Source organism: Lathamus discolor, chromosome 1, assembly GCF_037157495.1.
Source record: "Lathamus discolor isolate bLatDis1 chromosome 1, bLatDis1.hap1, whole genome shotgun sequence".
NCBI lineage: Eukaryota > Metazoa > Chordata > Aves > Psittaciformes > Psittacidae > Lathamus > Lathamus discolor.
Window position 1 is genome coordinate 165,402,825 of NC_088884.1, and position 19,612 is coordinate 165,422,436.

General features: G+C 52.5%; 1 protein-coding gene across 4 annotated transcripts in view; it reads right to left on the minus strand.

Moving 5' to 3' along the window:
* ZNF638 (zinc finger protein 638) overlaps positions 1-19,612 on the minus strand; it is a 55,123-nt gene that overhangs the window by 24,029 nt on the left and 11,482 nt on the right. For 2 of the 4 annotated variants that reach the window (XM_065662564.1, XM_065662548.1), the window contains exons 1-6: positions 14,327-14,592; positions 11,807-13,424; positions 5,341-5,402; positions 5,056-5,094; positions 2,698-2,996; positions 1,638-1,966 (exon numbers count right to left, since the gene is read on the minus strand). In XM_065662564.1, coding sequence (XP_065518636.1) covers positions 1,638-1,966; positions 2,698-2,996; positions 5,056-5,094; positions 5,341-5,402; positions 11,807-13,424; positions 14,327-14,424 — 2,445 coding nt within the window. In that variant the 5' untranslated portion in view covers positions 14,425-14,592. Of the gene's footprint in view, positions 1-1,637; positions 1,967-2,697; positions 2,997-5,055; positions 5,095-5,340; positions 5,403-11,806; positions 13,425-14,326; positions 14,593-19,612 lie in introns of those variants that run through there. The other 2 variants (XM_065662573.1, XM_065662554.1) reach the window with 2 other exon arrangements.

Here is a 19,612-nt window from a genome sequence, read left to right on the forward strand (position 1 = left end):
CGTGGAGACCTCAGAGCAGCTTCCAGTGTCTGAAAGGGGCTGCAAGGGTGCTGAAGAGGGACTCTTCATCAGGGGCTGTAGTGATAGGACAAGGGGTGATGGGTTCAAACTGGAACAGGGGAAGTTTAGATTGGATCTAAGGAGGAAGTTCTATACTGTGAGGATGGTGAGGCACTGGAATGGGTTGCCCAAGGAAGTTGTGAATGCTCCATCCCTGTTCACAGACAGGCTGGATGGAGCCTTGGGTGCCATGGTTTAGCTTGAGGTGTCCCTGCCCATGGCAGGGGCGTTGGAACGGGGTGATCTTAAGGTCCCTTCTAACCCTAAGTATTCTATGATCTATGTCAGGCACAGTGAAAGGAAGAAAACAGGATCTGGCATGAAGATGACTCCAATGTAGACGCCTGCTTCACCGGGGTGCTGTCGTGGAATCCTAGGATAGTTTGGGTTGGAAGGGACCTTAAAGCTTTGTCGTGGTTAAACCCAACTGGCAACCGAAGTACTATGCAGCAGCTTCCTCACCTCCCTTCCTATGCCAGGCAGGATGGGAGGAGAATGTAAAAGCCACACGTTGAGATAAGGACAGTTTAACAACTGAAGTACAATACAACATAATGTTAATGATAGTAATAAGGGAAATAATGAGAGAGATAAAACTAGAAGGGGAATGGGAACAAAACTCCAGTGAACAGCAGCGATGCACAACCCAGTTCTCACCACAGCTGAGCACTGCCCGGGCCCAGCAGCAACTGGGGCTCCGTCCAAGTCCCCGCAGTTTCTCTCCTGAGCCTGACGTGCTGTGGGATGGGATGGGATGGGATGGGATGGGATGGGATGGGATGGGATATCCCTTGAACTGGCTGGGCTTCAGGACTCCTGTCTCTGCTCTGCTCCCTCCCAGCCTCTTGTGCCCCTCCTCACTGGCACAGCACGGGGCTGAGCAGTCCTTGATCAGGGCAAGTGCTGCTGAGCAACAACTGAACACGGGGGCATTATCAGAGTTGTTCTTGGAGGGAAGCCAAAACAGCCTTGGAGCAGTGAGCAGGGAGAGAATTAACTCCATCCCAGCTGGAACCAGCACCGTCAGAGCATCCCAAGAACCACAGACTGGTTTGGGTTTAACAGGACTTTAATGCTCATCCAGCTCCAAACCCTGCCACAGCAGGGACACCTTCCACTACATCAGGATGCTCCTTTCAATACCATCCATCAGCTAATCCACAGCTCTAGGCAGTGGTCTCTTTGCTTGTAGAGGACAGAAACCACCAAGGACTTGCATCTCCAATAACCAAACACCATCTGGTTTATAGGTGGTGTTCCCAAGAGACCCAAATGATCAGTAGGATGGCCATTGGCTTAAGAGCCTTCTTACAGCAGCGGTAAATATCTCTGCTGCAAACAGAGCCCATCACACACCCCTCATCCAAACCAGGGTAGGAAAGCACCAGAGAGGTTTTGCTTCCCTTTCTGAAAGACCCTTGCCATAGACATGACCACACGTACCTGCAGCCAGCAACCCTTTGCATTAAGCTGGCACCATCTATTGCATGGAATCAGCAAACAGGATGGGTCATCTCTCCCTGTGATCCCCCCAACCAAATTCCTAACATCCCAGATCAAAACAGGAAGGAACTCACCCTGTTGTAAGAAGGTGGACGAGGTGCACTGGTTCCTGGGGGTAAACCTTCCTCCCCCTCCTCCATCCCTTCACTCTGGGGCAAATCATCAGCTTCAGCAGGTGAAGAGCTTGACCCAGATCCATCTTTGGAGGCCTTTGAAGAAACGCTTGCTTTCAGTAGCTTCTTCAGGCTTCCAGGCACCTTCCCTAGGAGCCCTTGAGAGCTTGAGGACTTTCCTGATCCTGAAGATCCTTGTCCAGCTGCTTGAAGCGATTTATGTTTATTGAATGCTGCTACAAAGCCAGGTCCCAGAGTTTTCATGACCGCCTCCAGGGCTGCCTTTCTGTCTGTGGGAGAAGGGAAACACCAGCCTGGTGGGTTTGCTTTGAAAAGAGAGCTTCCAGTAAGTTAATGATGAGTTGCAGTAGGATAAACTGGAGATGCAGGGATTTGATGGATGGACCACTCGATGGGCAAGGAATTGGCTGGATGGTTACGCTCAGAGAGTTGTGGTCAACTCAAGGACCAAGTAGAGGAGCAGTGAGGAGTGCTGCTCCTCAGCAGGCACTGGGGATGTTCAACTTCTCTGCCAGTGACATGGACAGTGGGATGAGAACCCTCAGCAGGCTGCTGCTGACAAGGAGCTGTGTGGTGTGACCCACACGCTGGAGGGAAAGGATGGGATCCAAAGGGACCTGGGCACGCTGGAGAGGTGGAACCTCATGGAGTTCAACAAGGGCAAGGGCAAGGTCCTGCCCCTGGGCTGGACAGGCTGGGGGAGCCCTTAGAGCAGCTCCAGTGCCTAAAGGGGCTGCAGGAAACCCGGAGAGCGGCTTTGGACAAGGGCCTGTAGGGCCAGGCCAAGGGGAATGGCTTGAACCTGCCCGAGGGGAGACTGAGCTGAGCTCTTAGGCAGAAGCTCTTCCCTGGGAGTGGAAGGTGTGGAAGGTGTCCCTGCCCATGGCAGGGCTTGGAACTGAAGAGCTTTCAGGTCCTTGAACACTTGAACCTGTGTCCAGTGTCTGTTTTCCTGGGCTCAAAGGCAGTTTCCCTCTGGCTGTGTGCACCCAGCCCTTACCTTGGTACCGGCTTGACCTCCTCGAAGACCAGTCATAGCTGGAAGATCTCTGGGGCCGTGAGCTGCTTCTCAGGGGGTTTCTCGAGCGCTGTGGGGACCTGGATCTGTGCCTGGGGCTCAGGCGCCGCATCTGCCGCGGGCTCCGACTTCTGGGCCTTGACCTGAAGCGTCCGGAGCTCCGGGATCGGGATCGGCGTGGAACATAGCTGGAGCTGGAGGCCCGCGAGCGCCTGGGGCTGGGGCTGGAGGAGCTGGAGCGGCGCTTGGGGGTCTGGTTCTCTTTCCTGTCACCAGCATTCCTAAAGGAACAAAGGCACCGATGGGATTTGACAAGGTGGAAAAGAAGAATTAACCCGAGTCTGTTCAAAGAGCTTTAGTGTGAATACAGAACCGAAACTGGCAATGTTTAGAGCCTCGTTTGTTACCAAACGTATCAAACATAACGGTAGCACGTTTGTTATGTGGATTTAGGATACACAGAACTGAAAAGAAGCAAGTGGGAGAGAACAACCTACATGGAACAAGAAGGAGGAATTTAGGATGGACAGAACTGAAAAGAAGGAAATAGGAGAGAAAGAGTAAAGAAACAGCAAAGGGAGCTGAAGTTAGAAGCTGCAGTGCTGTGGAGGAATAATGGGAAGAGGAAAAGGATCCACGGTGAGTAATGAAACAAGATACTTTAGAATCATAGAATGGTTTGGGTTGGAAAGGGCCTTAAATCCCATTATTCCTGTGCCAAATGAAAACATGGATGTATCAACACACCAGGGCACTTCACAGAAGGCAGAGCCCGTGAGATGATGCACCAGTGACCCTGCCCAGGACATGTGTGGTCACCACGAGCCTGCAGCTCCATCCTGACCCTCCCAGCTGGAGCAATGCTGGCAGTGGCGAGGACTGAAGACAGCACCACCCTACAGAGCAGCTCTGGCTCCATCAGCAAGCCCAGCGATGCCTCACACACAACATGAAACACCTCCCCAACAGATCCAGCCAAGGGCAGCTTCCTCGCCTGCTTGTACATGACATCCCCAGCCCCGAACAGCAAGCTCACTTCGAGGGTTTAAAGATAACGCTTCTTCTCCTTCTGAGAAGTTTATTTGCTTTATTTCTCTCTTTAAAGTCTCATTTCTCCCTGTTTGTAACATGGGGAGATCTCAGATGCACCCCACAAGTAAACCTGACCCACATTTCCACTGAGCTTTGCAACACTGCTTTTGTAAATGAATTTGGTGTTTGAACTGATGTCAGACTGATTATCGCAGAGTCATAGGAGAATCCAGCAAAATCCCAGTCCTCTCATTCCTGTTAGGGGACACACTGGAATACGTAGGGATATTGAAGCAGTAAAATGATCCAGTGTTAGAATCATAGAACCCTGGAATGGGTTGGGTTGGAAGGGACCTTAAAGCTCTTCCAGCTCCAACCCCTGCCATGGGCAGGGACACCTTCCACTGGAGCAGCTTGCCCTAAGCCCCATCCAACCTGGCCTTGAGCACTGCCAGGGATGGGTTAAAGATCACGATCTTGCTGAGATTTAAGCAGGATCAGCTCACAGGGTGTGTTTGAAAACACAGAATATTAAAGAGCATCATTTTATAGGGCAGAAGAGCCACGATGAGCTCATGGATTCCAGTTTTCTCAGCTTGGGATCACGTAGCCCCCCAAGGGACCTGTGCACTGCAAAGGCTGGGAAAGCAGAGCCAGCGCTGGCTCCTCAAACAGGTTTCCAGTTGAAAACAAGAGTGGCTTGACTGGAAAAGAGATTAAGGGTAAAAGTCTGGAATCATGGCTTAATCAGTGTCCCAAGACCGGTCAGACCCGATCGGTCACTTCTGTCACAGGGGTAACTTACGGCTTGAGCATGGGGAGAAGAAAGGCTCAAGGTGAGGCTGCCAAGAGGATCAGTGCTCAGGATTTACAGTTTATCCTCATCCCTGTGGAGGAATTTCAGGTGTTTCGCCACTTATTAACGGGATCATTGCACCAGGAATGGGTTGGGTTCAAGGGAGCTTAAAGCTCCTCCAGCCCCAACCCCTGCCCCGGGCAGGGACCCCTTCCACTGGAGCAGCTTGCTCCAAGCCCCTGTGTCCAACCTGGCCTTGAGCACTGCCAGGGATGGGGCAGCCACAGCTCCTCTGGGCACCCTGTGCCAGCGCCTCAGCACCCTCACAGGGAAGTTTCTTCCTTAGATCTGAATGAATTCAGGACAAAACCCACTAAAACACCGCAGAGAATTCCATAACCAAACATGACACCACTGAAGAGCTGCCAGGAGCAGAGCAGGAAAATAACCACATCGATAACATGTTTATAGCAGGAACACGTGAAATGAAGCTGTAATCAAAACGCAGTTACCTCTTTGAGGAGTGAGACTCGGGGTTCCAGTCGGGGTATCTGTCAAACATGAAGAACACACCATCAGTGAAGCAGCTCAACCTGCCCCTCAAGACAAGGCTGTGCTTACATGCAGTTTACAGACCCATGTTCCCATTCAGGACTCCAGAAGCACCCAGTGTCAGTTCAGCTTTGACCCTGATGGGCTAAGATTGGGATAGCACTTGGATAAGGAAAGCCAAGGCGCTTCCCCAGACCACGTGTGCACAGCCAACACCAAGGGAACTTTGGAAAGGGATTCCTTACTGTTGACGTAACTGGCGGCAGCTCTCGATGTGAGAAGGGGTGTTCTGATGCAGAATCCAGTCCTGGGTGGAGAGAAGACATCCAGAGAGCTTTGGTTAGCACAGAAAATGGTGGCACTGGACCTCAACTGGTGGTTACGTGTTGTGGTATTTCACCTTCCATCCCGTTTTACCTTCCATCACGTTCTACCTTCCAACTGATCTTCTGTCAAAGTCAGGTTCCTCACTTAGGATGAATACTCTTAACAGGCAAAGGACTAAAATACTGCTTGATTAGCAAAAGCTGTTACAGAACTCAAAGGACTCGAAGGGGAAGGGGAACGAGTGCATCGTGTTAACTGAATCTGTGACTTCCAGTGACACACTGGGTGTTGTAACCACATCGGTAACACAGGAGGGTGACCCAACAGCCAGAAAACTATAAGAGGTCTCCATGGGTTGGCAGGCTGGTGAACACATACATAGCAAACTGAGCTGAATGAATCAGAGAACCTGACACCAGGTGGTATCTTTAAGCACTGTTTGTACAGAGGAATGACTGTGCATGCCTTCAGCTCAAGAATCCCAGGATGGTTTGGGTTGGAAGGGACCTTAAAGCTCCTCCAGCTCCAACCCCTGCCCCGGGCAGGGACCCCTTCCACTGGAGCAGCTTGCTCCAAGCCCCTGTGTCCAACCTGGCCTTGAGCACTGCCAGGGATGGGGCAGCCACAGCTTCTCTGGGCATCCTGAGCCAGCGCTTCAGTATACAAATCAGAGAATGGTTATATAGAAATCAATCCATATAAACACATATAAATTCATATAGAAATAGAGATGACTTAAAATACATACATTTAAATAAATATAAAAAACAATAAATGCATGTAAATTCATATAAATAAATACAAAACAGGCAATGATGGCAGAATAATGCAGCTGACAGCAAAGCTTCGCAACGTGACTTGCAGTTGTGACCATTCCCTACTGCTCTTCCTAAGCGCAAGCTGCTTTCCAACACAGATGGCGAAACGCCAGCACCAACCCCTCTGTTTCATGCCCCAGATGCTGAACCTTTGGTTAGAAGCAAAGCTCGTGATGGTTTACTCACAGCCTGTGGGGTGGATGAGTTACTGTGAGCAGCACACGGTTAGTTTGGTGTGGTTTGGAAGCACACGGGGGGGAAAGCAGCAGTTCCTCACACCCTACGCCGTGCTACAGCCACCTCCTCAACCTTCCTTACTCCAGCCATAAACCCAGAGCTACAACACAGTTTAAGCACAAAACTGGCTGTGATTTCCTCAAGACACAGATACAATGGTTAAACCAAGCTCAGAAAGGCACTGACTGATTTTATAGCTGAGCTCATTCCAGCTGCTCCAGTAACATCCTCCTTGGAAGACCCTCTGTGTTAGTCCCATCAGTCGGACCAAAGCACATCAGGAGTTGAAGAAGAGGCTGATAAAACACCTTGCAGTTGTGGAGCTGTCCCCCCATGGATATACAGCAAGGGAAGAGCAAGGAATTCACTGGTACACACTGGTGTTATTGAGCAATCCCATTCCTAGGAATGTTGTTTAACACTGGTTTTCTAGTCTTAAAGTTAAGCAGGAAAATTAAAGGCTATTGCCCAAAGGCTGAAACAAAAGGGAATTGGGCTTCAAGCATCCCCTTCCATGGTCCTGGATGATGAAAGCACCAGCAGGGCTGGGGGAGCCCGTTTTGCTTCCCAGTGTCTTCAGCCACTGGTCCAAGGAGTGTTAATGGGCCCGGCAGGATACAAAGAGACATTCTCCTCCCTCACAAACACAACATTCTTCTCTTCTTCAAGCCCCCATTATGCCAGTGTCCTCTTGGGTTTCTCAGTATGACAGGAGGCTTCATTCACACACATGCCTCCTCCGGGATTAACTCCTTGTCCTTCCCAGTCTTCAGGAATATTCCATTCCCTCCGGTGACTCTGTCCCCAAGGATGGATCCTTCTCCCCAAAGGAGAGCATCCTCTCCCAGCACAAGGAGAGATCTCCCATTATATCCCCAGGAGAGGCGAGACCTCCCAGCAGCAGCACTGCTGCTCCATGGCCGGACCTACTGGGATGAGCTCCTCCATCGCCGCGTTGGCCAATTCCAATGGCAAACCTCCCGTTACTCATGGATCACCACCAAGGTTGTCTACAGTCCCCAACTCGCCTCTTCTGCCAACAGCACGGTAACAGGACACCAGGGCAGCACCCAGCACTTGTCTGTGATGGGTCTGTGTATAACAAGCAGGAGTAAAATGGAGCAGACCCCATGCTGTCCCCTTCAGCAAAGGAATCCAAGTGCAATTTGCCATGGAAAACACTGAGTCTCACCCTCACTATTTATAAATATATTTAAATATAAACTATTTATAGTGAGGATCACCCTCACTATAAATCCACTCACACCAGAAAACAAAACTGGTCATGTATGATCCCTCACGGTGACAGTACTGCAAACCCACTTGATTCCCAGAGCGACACACGTTTGAAGACACAGGAATCCCACTCCATTATCCCAATAAAGCCACAATTTCAAGTGGAAACGAAGCTGTTCTGTGAAGTATCCATAGAATGCTTCAGTATGTGGGGGGGGTTTGGAAATAAACTCAAAGGAGACCACACCAGGCGGAGATTCCATCAAACCAGGGGCAAAACTGGGCGCTACTCCCTAAAGATACACGGCAGGTCACGAATGCACAGATGTCTGAGGACACCTCCGGGATCAAAAAGCCCCCTTAGGAGCCATTAAGTTTCCACATCCACTTTGTAGAGCCCAAAAGCCCACCTACCCTTCCCTACAACACAACACTGCCAGCAGCCACCTCCAACAAACCTTCCCAACACAAGGCAGAAGCAAGGACAAACCTTTCACGTTCCGAACACTGCTCCAACAGCACCAATGAGATCTCCAGTCCATGGCAACCACTGTTTAGAATCCCAGAGTGGTTTGGGTTGGAAGGGACCTTAAAGCTCCTCCAGTTCCAACCCCTGCCCCGGGCAGGGACCCCTTCCACTGGAGCAGCTTGCTCCAAGCCCCATCCCTTTACTGCAAACCCAGGTTTCGGATATGGAAGCGGTCTGCTGGAGCTGCTGGCCTGCAGCGTGTCACTGCACACAGGAACAGGCCTGACAGCAAAGGGCCAAAGTTTAATGAAATGAGGTCTTTTCCATGGACAACATCAGGCCCCAGAGATGATAAATCCTGTCACTTCTGACCAGTGTAACAGCAGAACACCACCTTCCGATGTATGCCAATGGTTCTGTAGGAGACACCTTCAGAACCCTTCTGAGATCACAAAGAGAATACACTTACTTGCTCCTCCATATGACACTAAGAACTCTGATTTAGGAATACTACAGGTATCTCAAGGGCCTTCTCCGCTCGGATTCCATCAGACCTCATTAATCCAGCAAGTTGAGTACTTCAGAGGGACCTGCAGGGAGAAGGGAAAGGATGCCCTGGGGAACAGCAGGAGCATTCTTCACTCCAAGCCAGTGTTTCGCCACACTGACAGGAGATCCAGGCTGAGGAGACAGTGGAGATGACGCAGTTTCAGCCACCAATGGTCACTGCAGCTCCAGAGGCAGCTCATTGCCCAGGACCATGAGCTGGGTCTCACATCCAGCTGGAATCCTGACCTTTTCGTGTCCCAGTGCCAGGTAACACACTTCAATTCTCTTCCAGTTGGCAAAGCAGTTCCGGCCACAGCCAGGAAACAAATCCAGAGGAGCTGGTACCTTGGTACAAGGCTGGATTAAGTCTATGACAAAAGAGAGCTCGCTGAAACTCTGGTTTTCAGATATCCAGTATCTTCAAGCACTGACTAAAGAGCAGCTTTTCCTCATTCAGCATCCTTCATCATCTTCATTCATTCTTGTCTCATGTTATCCACTCTGCTTCCCTTCTGCTTCCCTGTTTTCTTTCCAGGCTGGCACGTTACAAAGACATCTGCTCACAGCACAGCACCGGTAACCTGCTGGTACACAAAGGAAGGGCCCTTAAAGCTCCTCCAGCTCCAACCCCTGCCCCGGGCAGGGACCCCTTCCACTGGAGCAGCTTGCTCCAAGCCCCTGTGTCCAACCTGGCCTTGAGCACTGCCAGGGATGGGGCAGCCACAGCTTCTCTGGGCACCCTGTGCCAGCGCCTCAGCACCCTCGCAGGGAAGAGCTTCTGCCTAAGAGCTCAGCTCAGTCTCCCCTCGGGCAGGTTCAAGCCATTCCCCTTGGCCTGGCCCTACAGGCCCTTGTCCCAAGCCCCTCTCCAGGTTCCCTGCAGCCCCTTCAGGCACTGGAGCTGCTCTCAGGTCTCCCCTTCAGGAGCCTTCTCTTGTCCAGGCTGCCCCAGCCCAGCTCTCTCAGCCTGGCTCCAGAGCAGAGCTGCTCCAGCCCTCGCAGCAGCTCCATGGCCTCCTCTGGCCTCGCTCCAGCAGCTCCACGTCCCTCTTGTGCTCCATCCCAGTGTCCACATCACCGACAGATGTTGAACAGCACCAGTCCCAACATCACCCCTGACAGTCATCACCAGCCTCTGCCTGGACCTTGAGCTGTTGACCACAATTCTTTGAGCGCGACCCTCCAGCCAATTCCTTACCCATCGGGTGGTTTATCCATCAAATCCACGTCTCTCCAGTGCGCACACACGGATGGCACGTGGGATAACGTCAAACGCCTTGCGCAGTCCTTGCTACTACACACCAGAAATCACATCCAATCACTTCAACCTAAAAACCCCTCTGAAGCTCCAGTCCACCTGCAGCTGTGCTGGGGAGACCAAAGGTCCATCCAGCTCACCCAGCACCTCGTCTCCCATGGCAGAGAAGAGCCCAGCACCCCAGAGCACACCTCCAGCCTCCTGCCCACCGCGGCTCTCTCTGCAGGACTTCTGGAGCATCTTCTTCCATCAACTTGTCATTTTCCATCCAACACTTCACAACACCGCAGCGAACGTTATCTCTGCAACAACCACTTCCGAGTGCAGGTCGCACCACACACACCTATTTCTGTTCTTCCATCTCCCCATCACTTCCAGTTTGAAGGTTGCACGTGCTTCCTCCCTAACACTTCGCACAACTGAACATCTGGGTCCCCTTTAACCACGAGAACCGGGACAAAGTCAACTCCCTTTGGAAACCCAACGGTAAAGCTGAAAGAGGAGGAATTTGGAGTTCACAAATGCACCAGGGTAGCGTTTCTTGTACGAGCTTTTCTTTTCTGCAGCAAGGAAAAGAAACCAACTCACTCACGTGGTTATTTGGCAATGCTGTTGTCTAAACAGGGCTTGTCCCGTGGGCTCAAACCAGACGGAGCTGCCCACGCAGCAGCAGCTCTGCACAAAAGATACTACACAGAGTAAAGGTAACACACACCCAAGGCAGGAGCAGCACAGCAGGGAGGGAAGGCTCTGGAGAGCATGGACTGCGCTTGGTGCCCACAGGACAACGGACAACCTTGAATCTCCCCAGCGAACACCACCGCTCATTCCTTAGTGCTTTGGTAACAGCATTCACTTCATGTGAAGGAGCCCTGTGAGCAACCTACGGAATAACCCCCATCCCAACGGATGACACGGCCCCACAGTGCTTTGTCTATCACCTCACACGTAGCACCCTGCTCAGCTGCATTTCACATCACACCTCCCCTGGAGCTCCCAAACCTGCCCAGCCTTCAGGTGCAGAACCACTTAAAACCTTCGCCTTACTCCCAAGCTCTGTCACCAGCTCAACTGCTCGCCCTGGTTTTAACACACAGCACAACCCAGGCCAAGGAATCCTGCGCATAAACCCCTTCAGCCTTCCCCGGGCTTGTTGAAGGCTTCTTTATACCTCTAACAGCAAACTAAAACTGAACGCTTGAGTTTGCTTTATGCCAGACCAAGCCTAAAGCTTCCAGATCAATCCACAGCTTTCCAAAGGCTTTGCTCTCTCCCAGTATTCACCAGTTGCTTTTCTTCCTTCGGGAGCTGGAAGTGTTATTCTTGCCGAAGGCTCAGCCGAACGAGAGCGGTTTGTGCGTCCCCCAGAGCTGATGTGGAGCAGTCCCTGGCCCACAGAGCACTCTGGAGCTCCCACTCAGGCAGACGAATGGGCTGCTTTGTTTTGCTGGGGGGGGGGGGAAACACACAACATCTCATCTACCCCTTTGGCTACACACACTTCACTCACCCCGCTGGCGTTAGCGCTTTACTCCACTGAGAACAGGGGTTGGCATTCGAAACCCACAACAGAAGCCGTAAATAAGTGAGAAATGGTTTAGAAACTCAACGTTCACGGCAACTCTGAGATGCCATTCGGAACCGGGCGACTTACAATCAGCTCCCAGCAGCGCTTCGGAGCGTGTGGGACTACTCCAAGCGGAGAAGAGCAGCCCCACAACTCGCACACTGCACAGGGAGAACATTAGTGCCTACAACAGGGCAGCAGGGAAGATGGCGAGTACAAGTTTAGGCAAGAATCTGTGAAAGCCACTCACCTTCATATGAGTGCATTCAACGTTACACAGAGAACACATATGTGGGAATATTCTCGGAGATGTAGCATAGTAGTCATTCATCATTGACGGAGTGGGCAACCTTTTTATCTTCTGGGAATCAGACTGCGGGAACACCGGGAGCCACGATGCCTTCACGATCCCAAAAGGAGACTTAATAGGCCCCTCGAGCTGTGCCTGGAAAGGCTTTTGTCCCACTCCTGAGCTGCTCTGGGCGCTGGACGAGCTCGTCCCGGCGTCGTGCTGGGTTCTTTCATGCCGGCTGATGGCTGCGAGGAGCTCAGGAGAGAAGGGTGGCTGGGTCACGGGGGGCATCACGTGCTGCGGGATGGTCTGCTGCACCATGGGAGGCATCACCGGCTGCATCATGGGCTGAGCCAAGGGCGGCATCAGAGGTGGCATCATGGGCGGCATGACCGGCGGGATGGCAGGCTGGGATACGGGTTTCACCACGGGGAGCCCGGCGGGTGTCGTGCACAACCCGGGCACCTTTCCCGCGGCCTCAGCTGGAAAAAAGGAGCGAGGATTTGAGGAATCGCTCTGGAATCCCGTCAGCTTCATTAAGTCTTCAACCGGGAACACGGGGTTACACATCACGCTGGCCGGCGGCATGCCCATTGGTGCGTTCGGCGGCATGTTCTGCTCTCGTGCGAAGTCTTCCCTGCTCTCTCCGCTTGACGCTTCGGGATTATAGACATGCGCTTCCAGGGGATCTTCAGGGAGCACTTCGGGATTGAACGCACGCGCATCGAGAGGATCCTCGATGTAACCGTATTTACTGGCATGGCCATAATCAATCACTTTACTCTTGACACCAACGGCGTCTTCTCCTCGGCTTTGAGCGTGCAAGCCGGGTATGGAGGGACCCATCTTACGAACCCGGATTTCCCTCAGGATCCGTGGCATGTTCTCGGGAGTTAACTGATCGTCAGGATAGCGGCTGAGCTCCTCCAGGTCTTCATTAGAGAGCCCAAAACTCGCCAGGATGCTGGAGGCGCTCTCGGGCGTGTAGCGGGTTTGGGCATTGGAATTGTGCTCCGAGACCTGCGCGGGGGCCGGTGGCTTCTGTCCCTTTGCCCCGGCTGAGCAGGGGGTGTTCTCCCAGCGGCTTGCGCGGGGCTCTGCCTTCTGCTCCTGGTGCAGGTTTGTCTTCTCCTTCACCTTCCTCGGATCAGCCCTGTGCAGGGTTACCCGGACGTTGATCCTCTGCGAACCCGTCCACTGAATCGTTTCCTGTCCCGAGAATCTCGGCGGCGTTCCCGTTCCTTGCGGCGCTCCAGGAGCGGGCTTCCGGGGGTGACCTGTGGCACCTCCTCCCCGGAGGGATCCCGGAGGCTTTTTCCCAGATGGATTAGGTCCTCTCGGCCTCTGAGGTAAAGTTCCTCTGGGGCTAAACATGGTGCTTTTCGGAACTGCCTGGTTTAACCAAGCATAAGGAGGTGCCGAAGGGTTGGGAGCAACTGAGGTCAATTGCTGAAGAGCCAAGTGGGTCTTAATGTGAGCAAGCTGTAAAGGAGGAGGGCCCAACACAAGTGGGCTCCCAATGCCAAGGTTCAAGGAATTCACAAGTGGTGCGAAACTTTCCAAGAACAACACAAAGCTGAAAGTTAAAAGACAAGGATTAGATTAGGGGATCTTTTCACCTCCCTTACACAGTGCCTTCTAGAACCGGGGAGAAAACAACAACTGGAGCCACCAGACAGGAGTGGAAGCACAGTTTAAATGGGAGTTGAGAACTCAAAAGGTGCTTGAACAACATTTGCGTTCACTGAGAACACAGTTTGGATTCGGTTACAATTAGAGCTGTGTTACGAGCAATAAACCAAAGCATCAAACCTCTCTGCAGGTATTTATGAGGTGCGAATTGTGACAGCAATAGGCAGAGAATTCAAAGTGGTTACAACTCGATGTGAAGTCGCTGTGGGGTTGGGGTAAGGCCAGAACCAGCTTCAGGAGGACACTGAGCTGCTGCAGCACCCCAGAGGCATTCCGAGGCTGTGGCAGTATTTGAATCCTGTGGTTAGAAACTTTCCATGTCCCAGATGTTAAAGGCAAGTTCTCATCTTGAAACAGCTTTAAACAGAAAGGGGGATGATCAGACCGAAACTGCAACCACCTACGTACGAGCATAAAAAGCACAATAGGAACGGGAACTGGAACCTCTGATTTCGGCTGACACTCCACCCTGTAAAGCAGTAAGAGAACGTACAAATAGAGGTAGAATGAGACAAAGTGGATAAATAGCACGGTCCTGGGGATGTTCCTGTAGGACACTGCTGTGGTTGAACCCCAGCCAGGAACTCAGCACTGGCAGCCGATCGCTCACTGCCTCCCTTTCCCCCCCGCTCCCAGCGGAATGGGGAGGAGAATGGGAGGAATGTAAATCCCACGGGTTGAGATAACAGTCCGATAACTAAAGTATAACACAAAGCTACTACTACTAAGGGAAATAATAAGGGCAGAGAATATAAGACTAAAAGAGGAAGGAAATAAAGCACTAACCAGCAGCGATGCCCAATGCAATTGCTCAGCACCCGCAGACCGAAACCCAGCCCGACCCAGCTGCAATCTGCCCTTCTGGGTGACTCCCCCCAGTTCATATACCGGGCGTGACGTGCTGTGGGATGGGATACCCCTTTGGCTAGGATGGGTCAGGTGTTCTGTCTCTGCTCCCTCCCAGCTTCTTGTGCCCTTCCTCACTGGCAGAGCATGAGGCTGGAAAGACCTTGATGGGGGTAAGCATTACTTGGCAACAACTAACCCATCACTGTGTTATCAGTGCTGTTCGCAGACTAAAGCTCAAACACAGCCCTGCAGCCGCGACAGGAAAGGAGAAAACTGCCTGCTACACCTGAACGCAGGACACACACACACACAGAGCAAAGGCCTCGTCTCCTTCAGCACTCCTGCAGGGTTCAACACCGCAGCAATGAAGAACCAGGCAGTCCCAGCCTCACACGGCCCTGCCAGAGGGATAGGGAGGAGCTTTGGGAGAGGGAACACCCGCCGGAGGGATAAGGACAGGTTAATAATGGAAATAAAGTCAATAACAACAATAATAATAACATCAAAGGGAAAAGGAAAGAGAGGAATAAAGCCCACGAGGGACACGAGATGGACACAGCTCTCACCACTGCTGAGCACTGCCTGGCCTGGCCCCAGCAGCGACTGGGGGCTCCCAGCCAATTCCCCCAGTTTCTCTCCTGAGCCTGACGTGCTGTGGGATGGGATGGGATGGAATGGAATATCCCTTGGGCTGGCTGGGCTTCAGGTCTCCTGCCTCTGCTTCCTCTCGGCTTCTTGTGCCCCTTCACTGAGCACGAGGCTGAGCAGTCCTTGGTCGGGGCAAGTGCTGCTGAGCAACAACTGAACACCGGGGCGTTATCAGCGTTGTTCTCAGAGCGAAGCCAAAAAAGCCTTGGAGCAGGGAGCAGGGAGAATTAACTCCATCGCAGCTGGAACCAGCACCGTCAGAGCAACCCAAGAACCACAGAATCCCTGCCTGCTTTGTGTTGGAAGGGACCTTAAAGCTCCTCCAGTCCCAGCTGCTGCCACAGGCAGGGACCCCTTCCACTGGAGCAGCTTGCTCCAAGCCTTGCGGCAGTGGTTCAGGATGCTGCTGTGGCACGTACCTGGTCACAGCACTGGTGCAGAACGCTCCACACTGCCTGGAGATTCAACTGAATCATAGAAGTTCTCCCTGGGGGAGCTGTGGTTTGATCCCGAGCACATCCCTGGGAGATCCCTTATCCACTGAGCTGAGGTTCAGTTCCAAACCAGCACGCTCGGTTTAAAATGAGCTCTATAGGTATGTTCTTCATACTTGCTCCCAATGGTTTCGATGCTGTTCTCTCTCCGCCTACTTCCCAAATGAGCACGCTGAAAGGTTCTTTTGCCCTCCAGAGCGGAGAGCTCCAGAGAACAGCAGAATTGGGTGGCAGGGGGTTGGAACTGGATGAGCTTTAAGGTCCCTTCCGTCCCAAACCATGCCGTGGCTCTAGAATGAACCCACCTGCCTCTACGAGCCTCCTGTCAGAGGTCACACGCCATCAGCCCCATCAGAGATGGGGATCCAGGAGTCAGCAGGGAGATGATCCCCCCAAACCTCGCTTGCTCAGCCTGGATCACAGCACCACAATGAGCTATTTGCTGCCTAACAGTGATTTTTAAAGCTATTGCTCCATCAGACTCCTAAGGAACATGGTCACATTCAACAGGGAATAACCTCACTTCACCCCATGTGTGCAACTGGAGCCATCTATTTAGAAGCAAACCAGACTGGATTCATTTTGCTTTCCAGTGCTGGGACACTGGCACAGGGTGCCCAGAGAAGCTGTGGCTGCCCCATCCCTGGCAGTGCTCAAGGCCAGGTTGGACACAGGGGCTTGGAGCAAGCTGCTCCAGTGGAAGGGGTCCCTGCCCGGGGCAGGGGTTGGGGCTGGAGGAGCTTTAAGGTCCCTTCCAGCCCAAACCAGTCTCTGATTCCATAACTTCTTCCCTCCTTTGTGCCGGTTTGGCTGGGGCAGAGTTAATTTCCTCCACAGCAGCAGCTCTGGGCTGCGTTCTGGAGCTGGGCTGGAAACTGTGTTGATAACAGAGACGTTCTCCTTATCGCTGTGCCGTGCTTACACACAGTCAAGGCCTCCGCTGCCCCTCACCTCTTCTCTCTAGAGCCGCAAGGATTTTGGGGGGACACAATCAGGACACCCAACCCCAAGTGATCAGGGGATACCCCAGATCATGGGGTAACATTCTCAGCATGCAAAGCTGGGTGAAGAAGGAGGAAAGGGAGGATGCTTGGAGTGGTTTGTCTTCCCAAGTCACCACTAAGCTCTGCTGCCCTGGGGATGGCTCAACACCCACCTGACCACGGCTGTGGTGAATGAATTCCTTGTTCTGCTTTACCTCTTAAACTGGCTTTATCCCAGCCCATGTGTTTTCCCACTTTAACCCTTTCCATTCTCTCCCCATCCCACCAAGGGGCAATGAGTGAGCGGCTGAGTGGGGCTCAGTGGCTGCCTGGGCTTAAACTATGACAGGCTTAGCCCTAATGACTCAAAACCATCTCTTTTTGATACTAGAGCCATAAAACAGCCTTACTCAGCAGAAGAGAGCTCCAACCTCCTGTGCCCATCAGTAACTAACACCTGATGCTACAGACATTGCTGCAAGTTCGTGTACTTTCTCCTAAGTCCTGAAGCAAAACAGCCTCAGAGGCAGATGCTCCTCAAGCAACAGGACCACCAGAGCCACCTCCTCAGGCACTGCAATGCACTGTAAACCCAACCTCTCCAGCTGAACGTGGCAGAGATGTGGCACCAGCATTTCAACCCACCCTCCTGGATCAGGGGAACTGAGCATAAGAGCTCCTCTCAAGCTAAAGCTGTAGGATCGCTATCAGTATTAATAACTGAAGAAATATATAAGATAGATTGGTGATTTCTATGAACAAAAGGCTGGATCCTGAAGGAATTCCAAGCACAAGTACAAAGTACCCTTGAGGACAAGGCCTTAAGACATCCGCCCTGTGCTGTACAGCCCTTCACGATTCCAAACCCAGCAGCAGTGAAACACTGAGAACTTCACTCAGCCCCACCACAACACGAATGTATTGAGCGTTATCTAAGGCTTTAGTTTCCTCCTGGCCTGGCCCCACCTGCATCTGAAGTAGCAGAAAACAGAGCCCAGACTGCATGAATCCCCACGGAAGTTGTGTGATCTCAGTACTCTCCTGACATCCATCCCATGAAGCCTTCACCAGCTGAGGCTCAGGGCTGACCTTTGCAGAAGAAAGGCTGGAAGTGACACTTGAAAGGGAAACAATGCTCGGGATGTTCCAGGCCAGGCTCTCGCCTTCCTCTTCAGCAGAGGCTTTGTTTGGGGTGTGCCTGGGATCCTCCAGGTTGCTCTTCCTGCTGCACTGAAGCTTCCTCCTCCTGCAGCACGGACCCGGTACTTGCTGAGGCTTCACTGGATGTGAATGAAAACCAAGGAATTCCCAGACAGGGCTGTGCTGACACCACCTCTGGAAACAGCAATCTCGAAACTTCACATTCAGAGAAGCCCAGAAAGGCCAAACGACGCACTTGTTGCTTCCCTTCAACTCCATCCGTCTGTTTTCCCAAGCTTCCCAATAGAGATGGATAAAGGAGGACATGGAGCTGTTGGAGCGAGTCCAGAGGAGGCCATGGGGATGCTGCGAGGGCTGGAGCAGCTCTGCCCTGGAGCCAGGCTGAGAGAGCTGGGCTGGGGCAGCCTGGACAAGAGAAGGCTCCTGAAGGGGAGACCTGAGAGCAGCTCCAGTGCCTAAAGGGGCTGCAGGGAACCTGGAGAGGGGCTTGGGACAAGGGCCTGTAGGGACAGGCCAAGGTGGTTGGACCTGGATCAGCTTTAAGGTCCCTTCAACCCAAACCACTCCATGATGACTCTATGAAATGAGTTCCTGCTCACACACTGGAGAGCCCCAACGACTGCATCTGCTCACACTGGGAGTACAGGATGGCGTTGCCCATTCCCTGGTTTAAGGACACAGCTGGAATACGCTTTCACCCTCTCCTTTTAACCATCCTCCCTCCGCAGGGGCCCAGTCGCCTGTAGCTCAAGGATCCAACACTACCTTGGCCAGGCTGCTGCAGAACAGCAAGAGCTGCAGGGAATGGCTGTGAAGGCTGCAGAGAGTTAAACCCAGGGCAGGGGTGGGAGGATGATGAGCAGGGATGTGCCATTTGCTGCTCGAGGATTCAACAGGAGAAAACCCAACTGAGAACGGTAAAAAAAGAACCCTGAAGAGCACAGAACACAAGGAGGAGGTGTTGATGGATGGTGACAGGATGCTGTCCTGGGTTCAGCAGCAGCAGTCAGTTTTCTCCACCTCAGTAGCTGGTGCAGTGCTGTGGTTTTGACTTTCAGCCTGGGAACAGCGCTGATAACACCGATGGTTTCGGTTGTTGCTCAGTAATGTTTGGTCTGACCAAGGACTTTGTGAGCCTCATGCTCTGCCAGGGAGGAGGGGAAGCTGGGAGGAAGCAGAGACAGGACACCTGACCCAAACTGACCAAAGAGGTATCCATACCACAGCACGTCATGCCTGGGATGTAGAACTGGGGGCAGTTATCCGGAAGGGTTAGATCACTGCTCGGGTCGGGCTGGGTATCGGTCGGCGGGTGGTGAGCGGTTGTATTCTCTTCCCTTGTTATTTCCCTTCTCATTATTACTATTGGTGGCAGCAGCAGTGATTTGTGTTACACCTTAGTTACTGGGCTGCTCTTATCTCAACCCATGGGGGTTACATTCTTTACATTCTCCTCCCCATCCCTCTGGGAGCAGGGGGATGAAAAGTGGGGAAGAAGAGAGCCAGCAGCTGTGGGGCCCTGGGTTACCACCACGACACAAGCTAACAGCACTGAGGAGCTGTGTCAGGGAGCAGCAAGGCCAAGAAACAAGAGGTTCAAAGCCCCTCTTGCGAGGCCAGGATGTGACAATCAAAGGCAGCAGAGCTGAAGCAAACATGAGAAGTTCTGCAAGGAGAGGCAGGAAATGCAGCTCTGACCTGCAATACCACCGAGTTCTTAGTGGTGAAGGGGAAAGAAACAGGGCACCTCCATCCTGAGGCCAGTTCAGTGCTTGTCTATCAGCAGCACCTCCATGGCAGCAGAGCAGCAGGGAAATCGGTTAAAAACACACAAAATGGGGCTTAAGTTCCAGGTCTGGCACAGGGAGCTGCTGGGAATGCGGAAGCTGCTTCCCCAGTCACAAGGGAAGCCTTTATCTGCAGAGTCCGGCACGGCC